The sequence below is a fragment of the Seriola lalandi genome, unplaced genomic scaffold (assembly GCF_002814215.2).
Source record: "Seriola lalandi dorsalis isolate HSWRI2012SDOR001 ecotype SW California unplaced genomic scaffold, Sedor1 jcf7180002054972, whole genome shotgun sequence".
Taxonomy (NCBI): domain Eukaryota; kingdom Metazoa; phylum Chordata; class Actinopteri; order Carangiformes; family Carangidae; genus Seriola; species Seriola lalandi.
Window position 1 is genome coordinate 4,289,387 of NW_019525660.1, and position 23,453 is coordinate 4,312,839.

The 23,453-nt window shown below is 39.5% G+C and overlaps 1 protein-coding gene across 2 annotated transcripts in view; it reads left to right on the forward strand.

Moving 5' to 3' along the window:
- The window catches only part of glra4a (glycine receptor, alpha 4a), a 43,796-nt gene that overhangs the window by 19,111 nt on the left and 1,232 nt on the right, over positions 1–23,453 (forward strand). The window contains exons 2-9 of one of the 2 annotated variants that reach the window (XM_023397989.2): positions 7,061–7,191; positions 8,646–8,713; positions 10,197–10,420; positions 11,515–11,597; positions 15,005–15,142; positions 15,490–15,704; positions 18,391–18,540; positions 20,910–21,020. In XM_023397989.2, coding sequence (XP_023253757.1) covers positions 7,061–7,191; positions 8,646–8,713; positions 10,197–10,420; positions 11,515–11,597; positions 15,005–15,142; positions 15,490–15,704; positions 18,391–18,540; positions 20,910–21,020 — 1,120 coding nt within the window. The remainder of the gene's footprint in view (positions 1–7,060; positions 7,192–8,645; positions 8,714–10,196; positions 10,421–11,514; positions 11,598–15,004; positions 15,143–15,489; positions 15,705–18,390; positions 18,541–20,909; positions 21,021–23,453) is intronic. The other variant, XM_023397990.2, reaches the window with a different exon arrangement.

Here is a 23,453-nt window from a genome sequence, read left to right on the forward strand (position 1 = left end):
TCAACTTCATAGTGAGAGCCCTGCTATGAGAGCAATTCCTAAGGCTCAAGTGGATGTCAAGGTCAATTTGACAAGTAGGAAATTAGAGCAATGTGTTTCAACAGGCAGAGAAAGCAGTTTTGTTCTCTTTCCCATTATGCTAATGGCACTAAAAAGTTGGTATGTTCATGCATGGATGTCTAATGGCCTTGATATCCCCCAGTGCTTCCTTGTAGGAAACCAGGAACAGACATACTGCGAAATGATGTGCTTTTCTGATCACCAGCTTCCTAATGAAAAAGCAATTAACAGAATATGTTTGCACTCCATGGGCAGAATCCCATCCCACCTAATTAGGAGTCATTTCGGACCGTTACTTCCAAATCTGAGGCTCAACAAGGTTGAAGTTATACAGAATAAGATGATAAGTTACTGGCAAAATGCTTCATGTTGTTATTAAGTGAAAACCAATCAACCAGTTTTGTGTAGCTGAGCAAATGCATGTGTTTAATATTCATGTCTGTCCATATTTGTAGGATATACTTAAGCTTTATATTGTAAGAAAATAAGAGGACGCAGTGAATTTTGCAGATGTAAACAAATGTTGGTCTCTTGCTGACCTTGCCACCCTAACCCCTCTCCCCAGTCCTTTTATGTCCTCATATATTTGAGCCTTATGTACTGTACACACAATGGCAGCTCCAGCCTCTTTTCTTTTACTGTGTCTGGTCATATATTCCTTGTAACCAAATGATGCGTTGTGCTGGAAGTGGGTACAATTTCTCTAGGTCTGCCTCCCCACATTCATTTTAGATATTATCTACTATGGAAGCTTGTAAAGGGTCAACCATTAATGCTTTATTGGAACCATTTTGCGTCTTCATATCCTAACTGGAACTCAAAATTAATCTTAAAACACTAGTTGCAACAGTCCAGTATTCCAATATTAAATTTAAGGAGGAAGTAGTGTGCCCTGTATGTTGCAAAGCAGAAAGGAAGTGTGTGTAGGTCAACTTTCATGCAGCAGACAGAAGTTTGTGTTTCATCCCAGACCTGCAGTTAATGTTGCCTTTTTATTAACTGTGACGATGATCTTTCCCTGACCTTAGTGTTTTAGATGCCTGATTATAAAGAGTAACTTAGCACCAGGGGCTTGCTAAATTTGTTGAGTTACTCTTTTAGCATACACTTACCACTGTTCATTTGCCATAACCATGATCTTTCCCTAATGTTCAGAAGAAATTTTAAGTGTTGTCTCTGAGTTCTTATAGGGCAATACGGTGCAGCTGAAGACATGTATGTGTCTGTACCTACCCATATTCTGGTTAGGGCTCTTTACATAATGTTTTGGGATGAGCACATATTACAAACAAATGTTGGCCACCATGATTTTTGACTGACGGAGTGTTTTCCTGTGAGAAAAATTGGAAAACAAGACAACCATGGCCAACACTGCTCCATGCATCCTTGTATGCAGAAAATGACTACATGCCGTTTTCTTGAACCACTGGTCATGTGTACACATACTTTGATTAAAATTAATGGCTGACTGAAAATTTGTTTCAGGCCAGGTGGGGTGGAACGGTAATCAAAAGCCGACTAGCTTTTCTGATTATTTTTACATACAGTGGCTTCCCATGGTGGATCTGCTGACAGCACAGTCCTGACATTTTTGTCCTAACATTTCCCTCTCATAGCTGTAGCCTACACTAGCTTGAGCTTTGAGCCATACAAACTCCTGGTAGAGCACATGCCTTTTAGGCTCAGTCCTTACTGCAGCGGCCTGGGTTCAAACCCGATTCAGGCCCTTTACTGTCATCCCCTCTCTCTCTTCCCTAACTTTCCTGTCTCTCTCTCTCACTCTCCCTTTTTCAATAAAGCCAAAAATAAAAAATAAAAATGGCCAAAAAATAACTTTAAAAAAAGAATAGAAGAACTATAGAAGTACTGAATCTTTAAGTCTATAATTACTTTACATGTCAATATCTAGACAGGATTTTAGGATTAAAGTATTTCAATGTGTATTTATTTAGTCTTCTTCTCAGAGAGATTCAAGAATTAAAATAGAAATATAAAATGTTCATAAAAGCAATAAAGATGTACAGTAACACCGGCTGACATACTGAAACTTCAAAGATACTAAATCATTCCCCAGCAGCTGTGAAGGTGTGTTTAAATGTGGCAATTTTATATAACCATCTCTCTTTTTCTGAAACTTCAAAGTGTGTGTATATACAATTGTATTTCAGCTTTGAGTCAACTTTACTTTAAAAAGCCAAATCAAATCCCTTGTTAACAGCAGAGTGACAGCCAAAGCTCCATAATGGAAGGAAAGGAAGTTGTTGCGTATTCTCGACAGCAGTCTGGCACGGATGCTCAAATGAAAGGGATGTAGAGGGAAGTAAAAGGTCAGGCTCATTAAATGTCAGCAAAGAGCATCTTAATAATTGAATCATTCAGACAAAGAACCACATAATTTAGTTTTGAAGGGTTATGTGGAGCCACTTGCAGTTACACTTGTAGTTTAATGGTCAATAGAAACTAGATTTAATTTTAAGAGTGACTGTTTTACAGTACATTAACCTCAAAGGTATTAATATCTAAAAACATTTGCCTAACACATACAATATACTTTTTGTCAATAAAGACAGCCATTAAAGATTCCAGCTTTCTCTCTTTCTGCACTGTATCTAAAACCTCTATCAGTCTTCACTCCGCACACAGGTGTGCAAATTTTCAGACATATGGGTTTAAACTAAAAACTCAAAAGACCAAAATTTTGACATGCTTGTAAAACAGATTTGGGCTGTATCTTATTTCACCCTCTCCATGCTATAAGATAGCCAGTATTCAAGCACAGATGGCATCATACACAATAGGAAAGTGTCCAATTAGAAATGCATGAAGGCTGACCGAGAGGCGACGTAGGTTCCTGAGGGAAAGCAGAAACCCACAGCTACTCGCACAGCCGAGAGTTCAGCCATATAGTCACACCGCAAAGAAATGCTGAACCTCTGATGTGCATATTCCAAGATGGATCAGCTAATTGATGCCAAATATCTCTGAATTTGATGAATTTGTGTCTAAGATTAGAATTACCATTAGAAAAATAAATTACCAAGTCATCCTCAAGAAGCCATTGCAAATATTAGAGTGCTCACAAATAAGGAAATTAAAGAAAAAAACGTTTTTTTCAATTAACAATAAAAGTGCAAATAATGGAGATTAATGAAGCTTAAATTTGCATTAATCAAACCAGAAACACAAAAAAGAAAGACAGATATCAGACACATTAGAGGTGTATCCACTCTGTGCTATACAACAATGAAAAAGGCCTAACTGGAAATTATCTTTAATACAGTTTAAGACCACTAGAGTATTGTTCTCAATACTGATCGCCATGAAAATAATAAGACTTTTCACATTTGAGGAGTGCCATATTGCAGCTATCTTGTGTGTTCATTACCATCAACAAGCCGAAATGACTCGCAGAGAAATGACACTCACAATCCCAGGCCATATTTCACTAGAATTTGCTGTGGAAGTGTGTTGTTTAAATAGTTTTGACTTCAGAGCACGGACACAACAATGAACAGTGTAATAAGGCAAACCTTATCTTATGGGCTAGACCTTCGACGTTTTGGAGATACTGTGTTGACTGTAGTGAACCCCTTAATGATTTTCACACCAGAAACATCATCAAATTGACCATTTTCATCAGTTTTGAGCAGGCCAAGCCTTCAATAATCACTGCCAACATGTGCTATTGTGTCAGCTAGCAATTCTTCTTCTGCCAATATTTCTTTAAGACTAAAGAGTTTACTGTCACAGTCATTTGTGTCTGAATGCTTGTGACTACCTGTCAGAGTAAACTCACACTTGAGATCAAACAGGATATTTTATTTTTTAGCCCTGGTTCGTAAAACAAGTACAACCCAAGAGAGGCCATTCGTTATCAATGGCTTACTGTAAGCTTAAGGGTCAAACCATCAATCCATCTCCCTGTGTAACTGTGTGCATTTGTGATAGTGTGTATGTGTGTGTGTGTGTATGTGAGAGAGAGGGGGATGGAAGGGGTACCAATATAGTGTAACATCAGCAAAACTACAGAGTGGACCTCAGCCAGAAGCAGTGGAGTGGAGTCAGGGGACCAGTGAGAGTTAAGCTTTATAATGTAAGAAAGACTGAGATATGTGTGCAGCTCCACTGGGAAAATAAACCAAAAGGTGCTGGCTGCTGGTATTATTGTTAGCCACACTAACTGTGAGGCTCCAGGGATGGAAACTATTCAGTGGTTAGCCATGAAACTGTTTGTATGTTATCATGCTTATATGGCAGCTGTCATGAATTCTTCTGCCTTCACTATGCCCACATGGCTATGCAGCAAGCTAAACGAGCTTCCAATAAAAGGTTAAAGGCAGGACTTGCTCATATTAGTAGTACAGCACAGTAAATAGTTTAGTAAACACATCGGGTCCACAAGAGTAAACATGTTATATGTATGGATGAATCTTTAAGGCCAAATTGTCAAAGTGAACTGACTATACTGATTAAATCTGTAGCTCGCCTCACTGGTGACTAAAAGAACCGTTGTCAGGTCAGCTGTGAGGTGGATTACTTAACTGTTAAAACCTTATTAAGTCACTGCAAAAGCCGTGGAGACAGTCATGATGTGATGACTCGATGTTGTAAGTAGTAGCTTACTGAGCTATTAAACTTAGGAACAGCGGTTGTCTAGGCCTAAGTCAGGACTGAACTGAGCCAGCAACAGGCTAAATGTACTGCTGACCTGAAGGTCATCAGAATCAGCACTGAAAGTTGCATTGGTATCAACAGCGATGCATTCACTTACTGCAGTGCATGCTAAATATGTGCTAACAGCGATGCAGTCTGATGGGAAAAGTAAACAAACCACATTGCTGATTTGGATAATTTCCTTCAGTTAGGTTAGAAAAAAAATCCTAGCCACTAACAAAGTTATGGCAATTTACACCTCTGAGTGAGTAAGAGGAGAAAAGTGCCTCATGAAAAAAAACAAATGTAATGTCTCAAATTAGAAACAGGTCATTATTATTGCCAAAAAAGAAAAAAAAAGAGATTTATACAGATGGTTGCATTGCTTTACATTCGGACATTGTAGGACAATTGACAGCATGCAGGTTTCCCCTCTGTATGCTGGGAAGCAATTACAAATCACTGGTGAGCAAGGGCATTTCAAATGTAGGTGCGTCAGTGAGCAGTGTGTGTGGAGAGCAAACAAGGAATGGCTAAAAAGTTAACCCCATTAATGCTAGTATATTCTGTGGAGAAAGATTCTCAGCCTGAGAGGGTGTACAGGAAGGTAGATGACTTAGGTGGGTCCAAATAATAGGGGCAGCACCAATGATGGTATTCCATGGAATTGCCCGTTCCTCTGAGGCTAATAGTGTGCAATTAGCTGGTGAGCCCTGATATTTTAGGTGCAATAGAATATTAAACTATAGCAATAACTATTTTATGGAAGAGCTTCATAATATACAGTGTGTGTCTGTCTTTGTCAGCAGGATTACGCAAAAAGTATTGAAGTGATTTGCACCAAACTTGGTAGAGAGATGGGCCAGAGAAGAACCCATTCAATTTTAATGCAGAAATGGTGAATGTGGCGGATGCAGGAATTTTGTATCACTTTTTTTAACATTACAAAATAAAGTATTTTTCAAAATTTTTTAGCAATTTCTTAGGATATAATGTATGGATCCTGATGGAAAAAAACAGGCATATGACGTTGACATCTATGAGTTTGTACAATTTGGTGCAGTTAATAATTAATATTAAGTAACAATGCATATGGCATCAGCACATTCAACATGCAACTAATAAAATTACACAATAGCAAAGATGGTTGCGACATAGCAATGAGACAATTCATGATGCTGTAGAGCTGTATGAATTGTATAATGTCATCTTTTCGCACAATAGATCGTAAAAGCATACAGCCGTCTTGCTTAAGGTATACTTGACAACAAAAGACATGTGTAGGATTGTTAGGCCTTAGCAGAGGTGTGCACTCTATTCAGTGCCATTCTAGTATCCATATGATTTCTAATGTTGTCTACACTATTACAAATGGAAAATCTCTTAGGATCATCTTGGCTTTACTCATGAAGTCCTGAAAAGATCCTCCACAAATTCTTCCAATCCTGTAGCCCCTGACAATGCAGTTTATGTGACTCTAAATACAGTTAAGAGGCCATAAGATTGGTGGATCAGTGGCTGGCTCCAAACACACTCATGAGAACACAGGGCATCAGCAAAGCTGTGCCTCAGAGGGGATTGAACCCCCCCCCCCCCCCCGCCCCCATCTGTACTCCAGAGTTTCAGATCATGACAGATTGTGAACTGTTAACAATTGTATCAAAGCATGGGGTGCAATCAGCTGTGCTACAACAGGAGCTCATAAGAAATCCACTGCATAATAAACCAGGGTTTCCTGGCTTAAAGAGCGTTTCCCTCATTCCTTCTGTCTTTCTTTGCTTCTTTAAGATTGTCTCAGTCCTCCTTCCTCTCTTTACTTTCTCTGGCCTGTTGGTTATTCCTGTCAGTGGCTGCCTGAGCCTCACCAGAGCTTGTATCAACTTCTTCCTCTCCCCTGTGTGACATTCATAGCATTACAATTGAGCCATCAATCTGTCAAGTCTTACCCCTGCTAAGCCACAAGCAGCAGGAAGCGCAGGAGAGGGACGAGTTTACCTCTGCTTCTGTTTTGCTTCTCTCTAGTCGGGGCCTAACAACAACGATAAGTCTCAGACATGATGTGAAATAGATAAGCTTTTAGTCGCCAGCTGAGTCAAGCTATTCAGTCGTCATTTTTCACCCTCATTTCCCCTTCCACCGCTGGGTATTTTTTGCTGATGACTGACTTGCTGATAGCTGTTGGCTTCTCATTCTGTTGGTTTCTCATTATCCCCCCCCACCACCACCCCCAACTGCTACCTCTTATACATATACACTCTCCTCCTCTACTATTTCTCAAATCCTCTCTCTGTTCTTTGTGTTTGTATTTGTTCCCCCTCTCCCCCCTCCTCTCCCTGGGTAATGTCAGACTGAGCTCCTGTAAGGAGGAGATAAAGCCCCCCAGCAGGGCAGGACCACAGCTGTCGCCTTCTGACTTCCTGGACAAGCTCATGGGGAGAACGTCAGGCTATGATGCGCGCATCAGACCCAACTTCAAAGGTACAGTACATGCCGAGGCCGACCGACAGCAGCCCTCAAGAAAATCCAGTGGAAAGCATGAGCACAAAAAAATACACAAAAAGAAAAAACAAAGACCAGTGGATCTGTGCTGTGAAAGCTAAGCAGCTGACCATTCTCATGTGTATGTGCTGAACGTTGTTCTGTCTATAACTATAGTGTGATTCTGAGGTTCCCGGCCTTCCACTATACATATATTGCATCAGCTTGTCCTCGTTTTCACCCCGGTCGGTTTCAAAGACTACGGTTGGTTCAGCATTTAATTAAGCCTTTGTGGTGACAGCCAGCCATTTTGTTGTTTTGCTTTTGACTTAATTTAGGGATAGAATATTTTACCATGCAGTACAAGAACACCGTCTTCTAGAAGTTACATTTATATACTATTTAAGTGTATTGACAATTATGTTTTGATGGAAAAACAATTGCTGCCAAAACTAGGGCAAGGTTGGTGCATCCAAAGCACAGGACTTAACACTGGGGTCCTCATCCTGAGTCCTGTGGTCTGGTTTGTAGTAGGCAGGGGGTTTCAAACACTGACATTTAGCAATGTCAAAAAATATAAATAAATAAAAAAGTTAATAATAATGGCTCTTTTCACTTCTGTTATTCTTTGTCTTAATTATTGGGGGATAATCATGTTCATCATGGTTTTGGAACTTCGGTTTCAATAATCTGGGGGCTTCAGTCAGTTACTTGTGGGCTCAAACCCGAGCCCTGTTTTTTGACCTATATTTGTCTACATTTTGGCACTGTTAAAAGTTTGCTGAATTAGTTATTGTCAGCTCCTGTTTGCAGTGTACTCATGGATGAAAACTTCCAAGTTCTGGGATTGTATGCATTTCTTCTCTAAGTGGATTTATGGACATTTATGGGTGATAGATATCAGAGATATTTTGAGTGAGTCATACTGAATCTACAGTTATTTGCAAATACTTTTGCAAAAACCTTTCCTCATCATATTGATAAAACACAAATTGGGTGACGTTTCATGTATTTGTTTTGCAAAGTAGTAACATATAAACATAATTTGGCGAGACGATTGCACACCGACAGAGCAGACACATCTCTTTGACCTTCCTTGGTCTTAGTTTTAACAATCCCAACATTAGCCATTTTTCCCCCTAGAATTTCTCTTAAATCTTTTCAGTTTGGTTTCACTAAATTAGATTTTTTAGCTGTAATTACACTTGAAGTGACAGGCCTGAAAAAAAAACATATACTTTCTCTAAGTGTCTTTAAAGAGCAGCGGTAGCACTGGAGATGGTGTGACTTGCACTGTAGCAACATGAAAAGTAATGGAGAAAATGATGTACATTTTAAGAAGCCTCGGGAGATGTACATTATAATTGGCATGTTTAATGCACACAACAGTGTGATCTCATGAATCCTGTCTGAAGTGAAAGATGTGAAATTCAGGCTGTTTTTTCTTCCCTCAGGTCCACCTGTGAATGTCACCTGTAATATTTTCATCAACAGCTTTGGGTCCATCACAGAAACGACAATGGTGAGAAGACCATGACAATTTCAAATGTTGCACATTCAGAAATGCAAATGTGTTCTCTTAAAAGCAGTTTTATGTTTAAGACTGATAATTAATGTTTTTCTTGACATGATTATGGGAAATGGTTTGTGGTTTCTTCCGTTACATCTCTCCCATGATTTGCACAAAAAAAAAAAAAAAAATCTTTAAGCGCTCCATCCTCTTTCTTTCCTACAAACTTCTTTGCCAGTCCACTCTGTGCTGAAGCCTTTCCCTCATTTCTGTGTTTCCTGGAGCATAACAGTGCAACCTTCAGAGACCAGTGGGTCACTGACATACTGATAATGAACTGTCCACTCTGCAATTAAAATGAAAAATTGAGAAAATGAATGAAAAGGGGGCAGAGAGAGAGGACGAGGGGTTGGGGAAAAATGGCTGCCCTCGAGTCTGCACTTACAGTGTTATAACTGCTGGATCAGCATAAAATAGCAGTGAATTGTTTAAGGGTGGCTAAGGGAGGTGCAGAAGGCCAGACCTCCGGTCAGGTTTGCCCAGAGAACGACAATACTAATGATGTCACTGTGTGCATTGGTGAAGCATGCTTTTTATTTTGATAAATGAAGTGAACAAGGAAAGCAACCATCTACAATGCCGGAAGATGAATTCTGAATTAATTGCACGGATTAGAATTCTAATTTAATTACTCATGTATGCTGGCTGCAGGCAGGAGTGATTGTGTTCGGCATTTGTCCTTGGCCTGTCTTGTATTGCCTACCCTTTGTTCACCAGCAGCACGTCTGCAACAGTTGAGCAAACAGTTCACCATCTTAGTCACTTTTAGTAAAATCTGACAAATATGGTCAAACAGGGGCATCTCAACAAGAGTGGTGCCTTTATTATCTGGCATCATTACAATATATGTCACAATTATAGTGTTCACCCATGAATATTAAACATTTAATGTAACTTTTATTCACAGAAACAACATTTGTCAAATAAAAACACTTATTTGCCAATTTTCTACTAACAACCAACCATTTGATTGTTTTAAGTCCTCTGAGACCAACACTGCTCTCCACATCATGATGCTGCTCATCTGCAATCTCCCAATAGTGGGTGCATGAGTGCATTTCTGTACTTAATACTGTTAGTAATGAAATTGGGCACAATGGAAACATGATAGTACATCATAGTCTATTCTCTAGTGATGTAGGATTCTATCCTTGCACTTAAATAAAACTTATGTAGAGGAAATCAATTTTGTATTTTCAAAATTTAAAGTGATACTCCATCTAAATACGGTTACCCTTAAAAGTTTGGTCTTTCATTGAGTACAATGAATTGTTCATCTCAGTCACAATGGATTCCAATAGTGACCAGTATCAGACCATTCCCAGAAGCATCTCAAATCACTACAGCAGAATGAGCCACTCCTAAGCTCTCCCATCTGTACCACAAACTGCACTGATGATATATTTTCCATTAACTAGCCTGAGTTCTTCCACAGGACTACAGGCTCAATGTATTTCTACGGCAAAACTGGAATGACCCTCGTCTGGCATACAGCGAATACCCAGATGACTCCCTTGATCTGGATCCATCCATGTTGGACTCTATCTGGAAACCTGATTTATTCTTTGCAAACGAGAAAGGAGCCAATTTCCACGAGGTCACCACTGATAACAAGCTGCTACGGATTTTCCAAGATGGCAGCGTTTTGTATAGCATCAGGTAACTAAAAGATAATTCTCCTGAAATTTAAAGATTGCATCCACTGAGTGCTGGTTTGGCCAGTCAGAGAATGACATCAGGGGCTTAATCGAGGGCTCAGTTTTGAAACGGAAATGTTGCTGCAGAATAATTGCTCTGCCATATTCAGATTATTTTTGTCTTATAGGGAGGATACCACTAAATACACACAATGAAATACAATGAGTGCAAATTCCTTGTTGCCAGCAATTAAAATGCACATTTCAGGGATGAAAGCATGTGCAACACAAATATTTATGTTTTAATACAGTATGATTTTATCATTTTTCTGTGTTTGCTTGAGAAGTTGTAACAGCTTTGGGAAGTGGGAGAGATGAACAACACACTTCTCCAGTGTACCCATAATAAGAGTATTGCAAATACAGATAATCAACGCTTCATTCCACTGACTTACTGCATCCTCCAGATTGGCTTCCGCAATTACGGATCAAACATCTTTCTGTGCATGTGCACTAAATACATGACACTATTTAGGCAATGTTGGGAGAGTCAATCACTAGGGTGTTTATAGTTTGTTCTTCGTGTTGTGAAAAAGATATTGTGTCATCATAACACAGTAGCAAATGGATCCCTGTGTGTATAGTGCTGGCGGCTCTTGTCTCGCCTCTGGGCGATGCATTACAGCAGGTAATTACACAGCTTTCCTCCAGACAGACTCACAAATAGCTCTCTCTCTCTCTCTCCTCTGAGGATTCATGAAGGCTTAATGCATCCACACCACAACAAAAAATCATATGGGTGCCTACACCAATTACTTTGGCATTACTGTGGTGCAATGAGTAATCAAATGGCAGTAACGATAGATGTTTTCTCCAATCTACTGTTGGATAGTAAAATGTGTGTTACTTTTTTTCCTATTTGGTCGATTTCAATGCACTGAACATTATCATACAGACTCTTGTTTCATAATTTGCAATGGAAAGCAGCTTGGCACTGATTTATTTCACTGTTAATCTATCATTTTTCCTTGTGTTTAGTGTCTTCTCTTGAACCCCTTTTGTGCCTTTTGACATTCCCAATGGCTCCTTTTCTCTTTTCCAATCTGTCTATCTCAGGCTGACTCTTACCCTGTCCTGCCCTATGGACTTGAAGAATTTCCCAATGGATATTCAGACCTGTACCATGCAGCTTGAAAGCTGTGAGTCTTCTCTTCTTCTGCTTCCTTTTTTTCCCCTCACTTACCTCCTCATTTCCTTCTTTTGTACCTTTTGCCTGGCTTATAAATTGCCCAAACTTGTTATATTCCAAGAGACACAAACTGTATCATCCCAATTATTTGTCTCATTACTAGGCTTATATTCAAAGTTCATTTAGAAAATGCTTCCCTTGTGTTTTATAATTGCATCCCATGTTTTTGTGGTTATCTATTAATGATATAGGTAATGTGACTGCTACCATCAAGCTAGTCAGTCATCAATCTACTGTGGTGCTAACGTTAACATTAGCATGTCAGGCTTAGCACGCCTGACTTCCAAGGCTTGGGGTATTTCATACTACATTGTTTTATGCAGTTACAGGTTGCATTTAAAAAAATATATATATATATTCATGACAAGCACATCCAGTGTATTTCCTCACTCTGGAAGCCAGTCTCAGATGCTATATTGTCAAAATGCAGGGTAATGTTAGTGACTTTTTTTGCTTGAGACATGTAGCTTTATCCTTTTAGCACAGTATTATGTATGTATCAAGCACATATCACCCCCTTGTAGGGGTTTTTGTTTTAAAAACAATTCAACTGTAAATGTTGAGTCATCTGGAGACAACATCCAACTCACCAAGCTAATGTCACCTTGATTAGCCAGCTAGCTGTAGCTGATCTGCTAGAGACTGCTGTCATTTGAGCTGGTAAAATTGATGGTTGCAGACAACAAATGAGACATCTGCTTATGTCAACCACTGTCTGAAATCAATGACAAGTTGTTTCAATAATTACTAAGAATTTGAAATGGTTAATCTACCACTGTTATCACTGTAAACTGCACAAGTACTGCGCGAGAGTGTAAAGCTTGACCGGTGTAGCAACAGAAAGGTGTGGTGGGGCTTAGCAAATGGTCAGTTGTTGTTTTTTTTGTTTGTTTTTTTTTAAAACTTGTTCACATTTTCTGTACATTTATTAAAAATATAGAGTTCTAGAAATGTATTAAATGAATTTTAAACCTTTTAAAATGCTATTACAGTGATAAAACATTGGGTAGGAATAACATTATCCCCTTTCAGTCCTCCCTTGCCTTTAGCAGAGATAGTATCTGCCCTCATAAAACCAATTTCCAGGATATAAATAATGAAACTTTAATTTTGTGTCCCTTTTATTATATGTGACCCACCCCTTGTGCCTAGAGGTAACCTAATTTCCCATCATCGGGACAAAAGAATTTAAGCCTAGCAAAAGGGAGAAAACAGACAGAGCACTCATACAATGAAGTCACTGCCCCTTTTCAGAAGCATTGCTCACAAAGAAATAAGTCCGCCTGAATGGTGGTATCACTACCTGCATCCTTATCTGATTCAATAAGAACAATAGGTATTGGTTTGTGTAGAGCTAGAACTCTCTCTCTGTACAGGAGGCAGCATGATTTATTTCTGCAAATTAACACAGGGACAAGCGATAAAAAAAATCCAATGAATAGTGAAGATATATGTCAGCCAGCATAAAAACAAAAATATAAAGATATTTTACCCTTTAGCAGCATGAGATGGGGAGACTTTCAGGCAAACAGATGTGTAGCTGTGTGTGTGTATAAGTTTGTGTTTGGGTAAGTGTATCTTGTCACACTGCCATTAGAGGAGATGTAATCATTTCTGATTAAAGGCCTGGTGGGTGAGGATACTTGGCCTTGTGTTGACAAGTGCTGGTACACCACCCAAGGGTGTGATCACCTTGGCTAGAGCTCGATGTTAAGAGGACATTATAGGTTTTACTGCCACTACTGGAGCTGTGGCAACACCGTCTGTTCAACATGAGAAAGAGAGAAAGAGGAGGGTGATGAAAAAGACGAGAGTTATCTTTGGGGTTTGAAAGAGCCAAGGCCAATCTTCTTTTCTGGCCTTTCATGCCACGGGCTTATATAGACATATAAATAGATTCTGCCTTATTCTGACACATCAAAGCCCCATATATGCAGCTTATACCACTTCACTTTGCCTTGAGCGATTAGTGTCCAGTAACCTCAAATCCACTTCATAACTTGCACTATAAGTGAAAAAAGCAAGACTTAAGACTGCAAATCTGAAGCACAACGAACATTATGATAGGGGCTATCATTAGGTGAACTGCCTCTTTACATGAAAAGGGAGATGACATGTGACTAACAGTCATTACTCTACTTTGCTGAGATACTACTTTGCTGTTCTGTCTCATAAATTTCATTATTATTGCACCTTGAACACTATTGTCAGTAGAGTTTTAACGCCTCTTAGCTGTAGCTGGTGGAAGAAAAGGAGACCATTTCATTATCTTTTAAAGAATTGGTATTCCCCTTGCTTGTTACGGCAGGGTGTGTGAATGACAGTGAATTCTCCCCATGAACAAGATAAGCGTGTTTGAGTAGTGTTGTTTTTCAGGCGTGTGGTACGGGATAGGGTATAACATCTTGAATAATTGATGTCTTTGTAGCTCAGTCCCTAAAGGGTCCCAGTAGACATCAGTATTATTCAGATGTGTGAGGAATTCTGTGTTGTTGTTGTTGTTGTTGTTTTTGCATGCATTTTTAATACACCTGTAATCAGGCAGCTGTGAGGAGTGCAGCCCTGAAAGAGATCATGCAAATCAACAGCGGATCTGTGCGTTTGTGTTTCTGAGTGGCGATTTTCTAAATGCTTCAGTAGTTGTATATTCACTTGCAAACACAACTGATGTATTCCATTATATTGCATATGATATTGTACGCTTTTATCAGTGCAGCCACATGCAGTGCATTAACAGGATTACACACACTAATACGCTCAGTGTTAGTGAACACATGCAGCATATCTCCACCGTCCTAAGCAGATATGCTCCTCATGTCCCTCCCCCCGCCTTTTTTTTTTTTTTTAACTCTGTAACCTTCAAGCAACCACAACAGCACGAATGTAGCTATGGTGTGTGACCTTTACTGTGACAAACATGATGGCAGAGGGTAGCTTGTTGCTGGACAGATGGGCAGAGGGCCTTTACATCACCAGTCTTCCAAGTTTCATCCTCCCGCTCTCCAAGTCTCATTAGCCAAGGTTTCTGATGTTACTATGGAATAAAATCTGTGCCTCAGAAACAAGATCCCAGTGAAAAATGAGGTTAAGGAGGAGGGAGGGGAGGGGAGGGGGTGAGGATCACAGCAATAGTGATAATAAGGATATGAATTTTTAACAGCTAGTGCAGCATATTACTTGACTTTCAGCAATGTATCAAAATCTAAACAGCTTTGTCTTTGTTATTTTTGTACTGAATACAAAGCAAGCGGAAATATGCTATACTCCATGACAGTTGCAAAGCCTCATTTCTCACTATATCTCCCTTATTTAGATGTCTTCTCTCTCCTCTTTATCTGCTCTGTTCTCGTTTCACAGTTGGTTACACCATGAATGACTTGATCTTTGAGTGGCTGTCTGACAACCCTGTTCAGGTGGCTGATGATCTCACCCTCCCACAGTTTGTGCTAAAAGAGGAGAAGGATCTGGGCTACTGCACAAAGCATTATAACACAGGTACATTATGAATTCCATTTAAAGTGTTGAGAAACCAGTGACCTCATGCTAAAAAGGCAAATTGTGATTGAGCGCTTCAACTGATTTCTTCTTCAGAAAAGGTCTGTTAAATGAACAAGACGTAAAAGCAGAAATTCAGCTGATTGAAAACAGGTTCAAGAATATTATACATATTTATTCTTGTTGGGATTTTACCTATGACTTGTAAGGTTAAAAGGACAGTTGCTTTTACCAAAATTTCTTCTCTGCAAATATTATATTTATCTTACATGTACTTTATATTCTACTACTCCAACAGCGTAATTGAAGAAAAACACAACTGCTTGTACTATGTCATGTGTCTGCAGGTAAATTCACCTGTATTGAGGTGAAGTTCCACCTGGAGCGTCAAATGGGCTACTATTTGATCCAGATGTACATCCCTTCCCTCCTCATTGTTATCCTGTCATGGGTATCTTTCTGGATAAACATGGATGCTGCACCTGCCAGAGTTGGTCTGGGCATCACCACTGTGCTGACGATGACCACACAGAGCTCTGGTTCCAGAGCCTCACTGCCCAAGGTGAGTCTGGAGACTCCTGCTTGTATGTACATAGTGGCAGGTTTATTGTTTGCTGCAGGCTGACTCTTTACTGAGCAAAGTGATCAGCAAGAACACAAAAGGTGCAGGGGGTGAGTCAGGGCTACAGACTTTTTCATCTATGTGTTTTTCCAATTTTGTGGGATGTTTGAAAATGACATTGGGCTACTTTAGATGTTTTGCTCATGTCTGAAAATCAGTTAAACACAAAGAAAGTGTAAGCTCTCTGATACTGAGCTTAAAATATGCTCTTCTTACTACAAGAAACAAGTATATATGAAAGAAAACAGCTTTACATAATGCTCATAATCAGCTCAATAAGAAGGTCAGTGACTAAATAAAAAAAGTGTAGTAAACGTAGCATGGCCTGAGTTGGAAACCTGTAGACTATTCTGACATTTTGCCCTGATATATCCCCCCAAAACTGATGCATGATTTAGAAAGGCTATTTCCTTTTGTGCCTGATATTTCCTGACATGTTGACAAGGCAGACACAAATGCCCCATGAAACAAGTGACAGACACACAAATGTTTTTTGTTACCATCAATTGCAAAAAGGTATATTGGTTGTGTCCTCCAAAGTAAAAGAGGCATTTCAAGGAACAGGACGATCTGTTAGGGCACATTTAGTCATGACACGCTGACTTTGCATGAGGCAGGTCCTGATTCACAACAAAGCTAGAGACTAATTAGAGAGGATACAACAGCCAGGTGAGGCGAGGACACTGGGCTCCATGTGAAAGACGTGCAGGGCACATCTACCCGGCAGAGGTGGGCACACTGTACCCGCAGAGAAAACACAGGAAGAGGCGAAAGGAACAGAGGAGAGACATCTACCATCACAGTGCCAAGTACTTGTTTCTGATTGGCTGACAGGTGTCCATTAAAATGTGTTTTACGATACCTTGATGAGAGCCGGTGTTCTAAATCACTGCACAAGGATTATTAGATTGTAGGTAACCATAGCAACAGTTCTTCTGCCTCGTACTAGGTTACCAGTTGACTCTCACTGGTGGTTGCAGATTTTGCCTGCATGTTGACCCTGAGTAGAATTTTTATAAACTTTAACACAAAAAGCTGTGCTGCGTTTTTCAGGAACGTCCTGTTTGCATTCACACAGTTACACACATTTCCACCTGGAAACTGCCCAGTATAATCACAGTGCTCAGAACCACTCTCTTGTTCACTCTTTCACAATGACACTCAATTTGTCATTTTGCATCTTCACTGACAGCTCCAGAGTCACGCAGCTGTAATTTTCATATCTATAAAATGCAGCATGTTGTATTCTGGGATTGTTAGAAGAAAGTAGTGTAAATACCATGGACACTTTGTGTCCCGTTTGTCTGCGGGTCAAACTGGAGAGCTTCCGGGCACAAGCCTGATTTTGTGGTGGCCTATAACCTTTAAGCCAATTGATCCCAAAGCTTTAGGCTTGTGATCCCTTAAAACGAAGAGATGTGAGCACCTCTGTCACAGGATCTGGCCTAAACGTAGATGTAAGTTATTCCCTCCAGAATTGTTGTAGCCATGATAAACTTTCATACTTTAGCAAAGCACCAGGGTTTGAACTTTGTGTGTTTCTCAAGCATTTATAATCAAGATAAGCCTAGGCCCTGCTATAATGTATATAAATACTACTAATATACACAAACATTTTACAGTACCAAAAAGTGTTACACCAGAAAAATACAGTAAATGTGCGTGTTCACTGTAATTATATCAAATACAGTCCTGTGTTAAAAACGTTGTGCCTCTATTTGTGAAACAAATCGTAGGTGATCGTGTCAGAAAGACGTCTGTGGTCATTTCTGAGGTGGTAGTTTGTGGTGTTGTTGTAATTCACCTTCTACGTATTTGCATACACACGGAGGAATAAAAGTATTCCAAAGAATTAACAATATTATACAGAGCATATAGTCCTTATTTTAAAAACCTCAAATGAATTGACACAGAAATTTGTTTTCATAACTCTATATTTAGATTTTTGGTAGTTGGGCTATCTTATTGTTTACATGTGGTTTTCTAGTGGCTATTTCCTCTTTGAGCAATAGTAGTCACAGGTGTCCTTTAATGGGTTAATCATGAAAGGAAGGGATAGATAATACAAGTATTTCACACAATAAATTAAATTAAGATTGTTAGAAAGCCTAGTGAGTAGGTGTTAAGTGGTATTTTGACAGTGAAAAAAAGACAAAGATGTGTGACAGCTGGAGTATGAGACTAATGCAGTGGAAGTGTTAATTAAAACATGGTTGAGGTGTTTCCAGTGTCCACAGGAGGTAACAGTTTGTACCCAACTGATGTGTCATTTCCTGCTTCCCCCCGCCCCATGTCTCTGCATGTATCTGTAACAGTCAGAACTGCTGCTCAATTGAGTGGAGTTTCCACACTTAGCTTGTTCAATGTGCATTACTGATGTGTTGTGACACATCTTCTCTCATGAACGACACAGCCAGGGCTCTCCCCAAGTCTTAGTAGTGACCTGTCCCATGGCTATGTGTCAACTGCCCACATCCCACTGACTCATTACAATTGTAGGCCATGCCAAAGATGTGTGTCATTACATGCCAGAGCTGAGGAATGGGTAGATTGTGAACAAGCCACAGATTATCCATCAGCCTCATTGACTGGCTATTGATGACTCTGTGACCTTGCCTCTTCCCAGGTGTCCTATGTAAAGGCCATTGACATTTGGATGGCAGTGTGTCTTCTGTTCGTGTTTGCTGCCCTGCTGGAGTATGCAGCTGTCAACTTTGTCTCAAGGCAACACAAGGAGTTCATCAGATTGAGGAAAAAGCAACGACAGCAAAGAATAGTAAGTGGAAATCACACACGCACGCTCTCAGGCTAAAGCATGCTTCAACAAGGAAAAACATGCACATACACACTGTCACACATTGTAGCAGATTCTAAGAACTAAGCCACACACACACACACACACACACACACACACACATACACACAGTCCTTGTCAGCCCCTATAACACTGCCTTATGCATCTTGTTATTGTGGGACGCTGTATATTCAGGAACTGACAACATCAACACGCTACAGCTGGCTGTCATATTACATGAGGAAGATCTGCTCATTTCAGTTCAGCTTGTTTCCATGGTGAGCACTGACCTGTGAAGAACCTTTATGATCCTTCCCCTCTGTCATTTGACACAGCAGCAGCCTCTTGATAAACCCCCAGGGAATGGGATACCCCAACACTCCTGGAAGCACCCTGGTTAACATATTTGTATGTTCTGACCTGTTGTGGGCAGTGTGAGAGACTGCCTTGTCATTGCCTGTCATAACTATTTGATTTTGATGGATTCATTAACTATCTAATAAGTGCTAATCAGATAACTGTATTTTTTATTATCATTTTTACAGGTCCCCTCTAATACCTATAAATCATTGTAAACTGTTTAACGATAATATGTCCTAACAAGGCATGCTTATAGCCATAGTTTGAAACTTTGGAAAATATGCTTATCTGTGCCATTTGTGTTTGGGTTTCTAGATGTTAAAAAAACAAACAAACAAACAAAAAAAAAAACTGTATCTATACATCCCCCTCTCACATAACTTCAGGGAGGAATAAGTAATAAAGTTTGACCACAGACTCTAAGGAAAAGAGCTGCAGACCATCCCAACCAAAATCCGGTAATTAACAAATTAACATTCACAACTCAAGATTTCATGGGTTATTGTACTGTTAGACCATTTATGAATTACTTACAAAGATTTATAACTGTGGGTCTGATTGCTTATTTCAGTGACAAAGCAATTGCTTTATATTAATGGCTTGCTTAACTTTCCAATAAGGAATTGGACCTGCAGTTATGAAGGAAATGTTAATGAGACATTAATTAAGGGTCATGGGTTTTCATTTTCTAATAATACATAGTAAAATGTCTGTAGATATAAATGTTATTAAGTTAATATTAAATGGATGTCCAGATTCTCTGTGCAGAAGGCAAATTGTGGCAGCATCTTCCTGATGTTGACTAAAAAGATAAAACAAGTAAAGCTGGAAGAGGAAAGACAAAAGCCGAAGGGATTTCACACCTCAACAGTTTGTTCTGATTAATGCTTATGAGTGGTCTATAAAGCATTAATACATGATTTATTAACATTAATAAAATCAATACTTGATCTTATTAGTAAGTGGTATCTTTGTTTTTTGGACCCAAACATTTGCCTGCTAAATTGTTGGATCTATCTTGAATGAAGATTATCAAGGCGACCAGCTTGTAAGGTTGACAAATAAACCCATTTGCCAAGAAGTGAGAGGCCTTCTGTGACAGAGAGGTTACTCTCAAGAGAAACAGATGAGATGTCTTGAAAATCCCATTAAAACAGTTCAGAGACTGGGCAGCCTCACAGACTCATGGCAAAGTTCCCTGTAAAGGCAGAAGAGTCCAGCAGATTTACTGGGCAGTCTGCCCTGCTGCGTCGATACAGCAGAGAGAAAATGATGGTCTGTGGAGGAAAGGACTTCCCTTGTCCACATCAGCAGCACAATTACTCCCACTGAGGAGTATGAGGTCGCAAACCATCCATCTAAGAGGTATTGACGCATGACCCGATGTGTTTTACTAGAAAGAGTCTGGGAATCTGATGGAGTGTACAAATCCCAGACTGACCAGTCTTAATCAATGCACTTTTCCAGCCTTGTCTTTGGCTTAGAAAGCACGAGAGAAACAACTACAATGGGTGTTGTATACCCACACAGCCTTCAAAACTACAAAAAAATAATAAATAGATCTGTAACTCCATTTATAGTCTTCACAGAAATAACTTGAAGAAGCTCCTTGAGGTTTCTTTCGTCTTCAAAGCCAGTTCTCTAAACTAACAAACAGTGGCAGATAATGTCCTGTACTATCACACTCACAGTGCCGCTTTAATTAAAGGCTGAGAACGTCTGCTTGAGTTTGTTGCTTGGATTTGAAGTTTGCATCTTTAATGACTTTATTTTTGGCATGGCACAGGTAATTTGTCTTTTCTTTCTTTTTTTTTTTACTATTTAAATGAGGCAGAGGGAATTATTGTTTCCTCCAAATATACAAAACAAAATACACTAACCACCAAGGAATTTCTCTTACAAGAGTTTTCATACTTGTTTTACATCAAAAGATGAAATGAAAATGAGCAATAACTGTTATTTCAATGCATCTACCTTCCTTTTCTATGGAGGTGTTTGACAGTCAGCCTGGAAGTGTTGAGTCTTTGCGGAAAGCGAATGACACCCCCGGTAACAACTCAACCTACAGGAATCTGAATCAGCACTGCAGCGCCTGTGCCAGGGTAAAAATTTACCCCCGTGTCAACCCTGACCTTCAAACCTAATTTTTGTCTCTGCCTCCGGCCTCCCAAATTGATTGTGTTGTGCAACTTTCACCTCAAACCTGACTTTATCCTGGCATCTCCCCCACAAACAACCAAACCCGCTTTATGCTGATCTCACCCCATCTCTATGACCCTCTCTTTCAGACCCGCCTGCCCCTTTGTACCAACATTACAAACTTGCCCTTTAGTCTTTCCCAATGTGTGACCTGTTTTTAACGCCGATTTAAATTGATCATAAATTTCTTCCTCTTCTCTCCTTGTTCTTAAATTTGCCATCACTGTTGGCATTTACTACAAGGCAGAGCTATTGTTTTGTTTGTAACATTTTGGGACATCGGTTGATATGCCTTAATGAAAGGTGTTAGATGAGAAGTTTGATACTTAATACTAGCTTAGCATAAAAACTAGAAACTAGCTAGAAAGCTAGCTAAACAAAATCCATCTACAGCAATCTCAAAAACTCACGAATTAACCGGTTATATATCTAATTTCTTTGATTCATACAAAAACCTATAAAAAAGGTGTTACCATCTGATGGAGTTCTACATGATTCCCCCTATTTCCAGTATTCATGCTAAGCTAACTAACTGCTGCCTGAAGCCTCATATTTACCAGATGGACAAGAAAGTGGTCTCGATCTTCTCATCGAATTCGCAGCATGAAAGCAAATGAGTGCATTTACCAACATGTCAAACTGTTCCTTTGAGTTTTCAGTTCTTTTAGTTGTGTTTGCATTAGACTTAATTTACTGCCTACAAAAAGGAAAAACACAGATTCTCACCAATCACTCACTGAAAACAACCATTTTCACAGCACAGAATACAATGTGATAATCAGGGCTAGTCGCAACTGATCTTATGCCAACAAATCACAAAGTGTGCGGTTGCTGTTGAGCGCACAGACTTAAAACAATGAGCACCTATTATCTTTAGCGAAATGCACCATTAGACTTTCGCACATGATGTACTGTATCGTTTAGGAAAGAGTAGGAGGGATAATTAAGATGTGCTAGAAGAGCTACAGCTCCCCATCCCCCCGTCGTACGCTGTAATTTGTCATTGGGGCAACAGATAGCACACACGGAGTTAGTCACACCCAGACATTTGTAAGATGGAGGAAGTTTACAGTAAATGAAGGTAGCAGCTTCGCCTTCAGCTAAACAGTGAAGGTGCAAAAAAAGGGCAGCTGGCAGAGATCAAAAAGGTAGGGAAAGTTTTTAAAGGACTAAATGAATATACTGTGCAAGAGAAATGTAACACTAAGAGACAGGTGTGAAATACATTAGTAGCATTGGACCTTTGACAGGAGCTGGTAGTGTCTCACAGCCAAGTCTGCCCCCCCCCCCAGCACTGGGATGCAAAGTTCAGCAGAGAGCTGCCAGGGTCAGTGAAAGAGGAACAGAGAGAGAAGGAAGGGGACACAGGGATCAGAGCTTTCAGGGCACTTCACACTGACTACTAATCATCCAATTTAGATCCCACATCTTCACTTTCCCCTGCTAAAGTGAATCTCTCAAAGTGTCAGAAGGCTGTCAGAGTTAAGCTGCATGTCTATTAATATTCTCTTCAGAGGGCGGGAACGGTGTCTCATTCACTGTAAGAAAGTGCCCCACCATTCATCAAAGCATAATACCAAGTGCAATTTTTTTTTTTTTTTTTGGTGGGGTTTAGATCATGACTTTTTATTAATAGGCATTATGAAAAGTCTATCATTCTGCAACTTGAAAGGAGAGATGGAGGGTAATTTTTTGATTAACTTTCAGAATTATAATTTCTTTCTTCCTTTTAATGAAGATGCCCTCCAATTCCCCTCTTTGTGTTGTAGAAACTTCAAAAAGCTTAATTGATTAGAGGAAGTTTATCTGAGGCTAGTGCCTGTTTAAGCCCCCTTCATGGGCCTCTCATGTGTTGCTATTACATACGTAGTAAGCAGCGGTTTAATACATGAAAATGTCTGAACAACCCAGACGGTTGCTCAGCAAAAAGACTTCAATATGTTTCAAGTTATGATGACAGTAACCGAAAATAGCTTAAGTTTACAGTGTGAATCAAAATGTAATATTTTGATCAGTTATGTTACATTTGTCTCCAGTTATTGTAGTTTGTATTATTTTTTAAATTAATACAAAAGATATTTTGCTTGTGCTGTACACCAAGAGATGCTGCCTGGATTAGAAAATACAGTCCTATACGGAGAAACAAAACAAAAAAGACCTTTTTATTATTGTGCAGCAGACAGAATATGATTTTCATTCAGATGGTTATGAGTCTCTGAGGATTTTGGAAATACTATCAGAGCAGCAGTAAGGTGTTTGGTAATGAACATCTGACTTTTTCCCCAAACATTTCTGTGTTCATTTTAAGAAAAAAATATTTGCGTCACACACGAGAG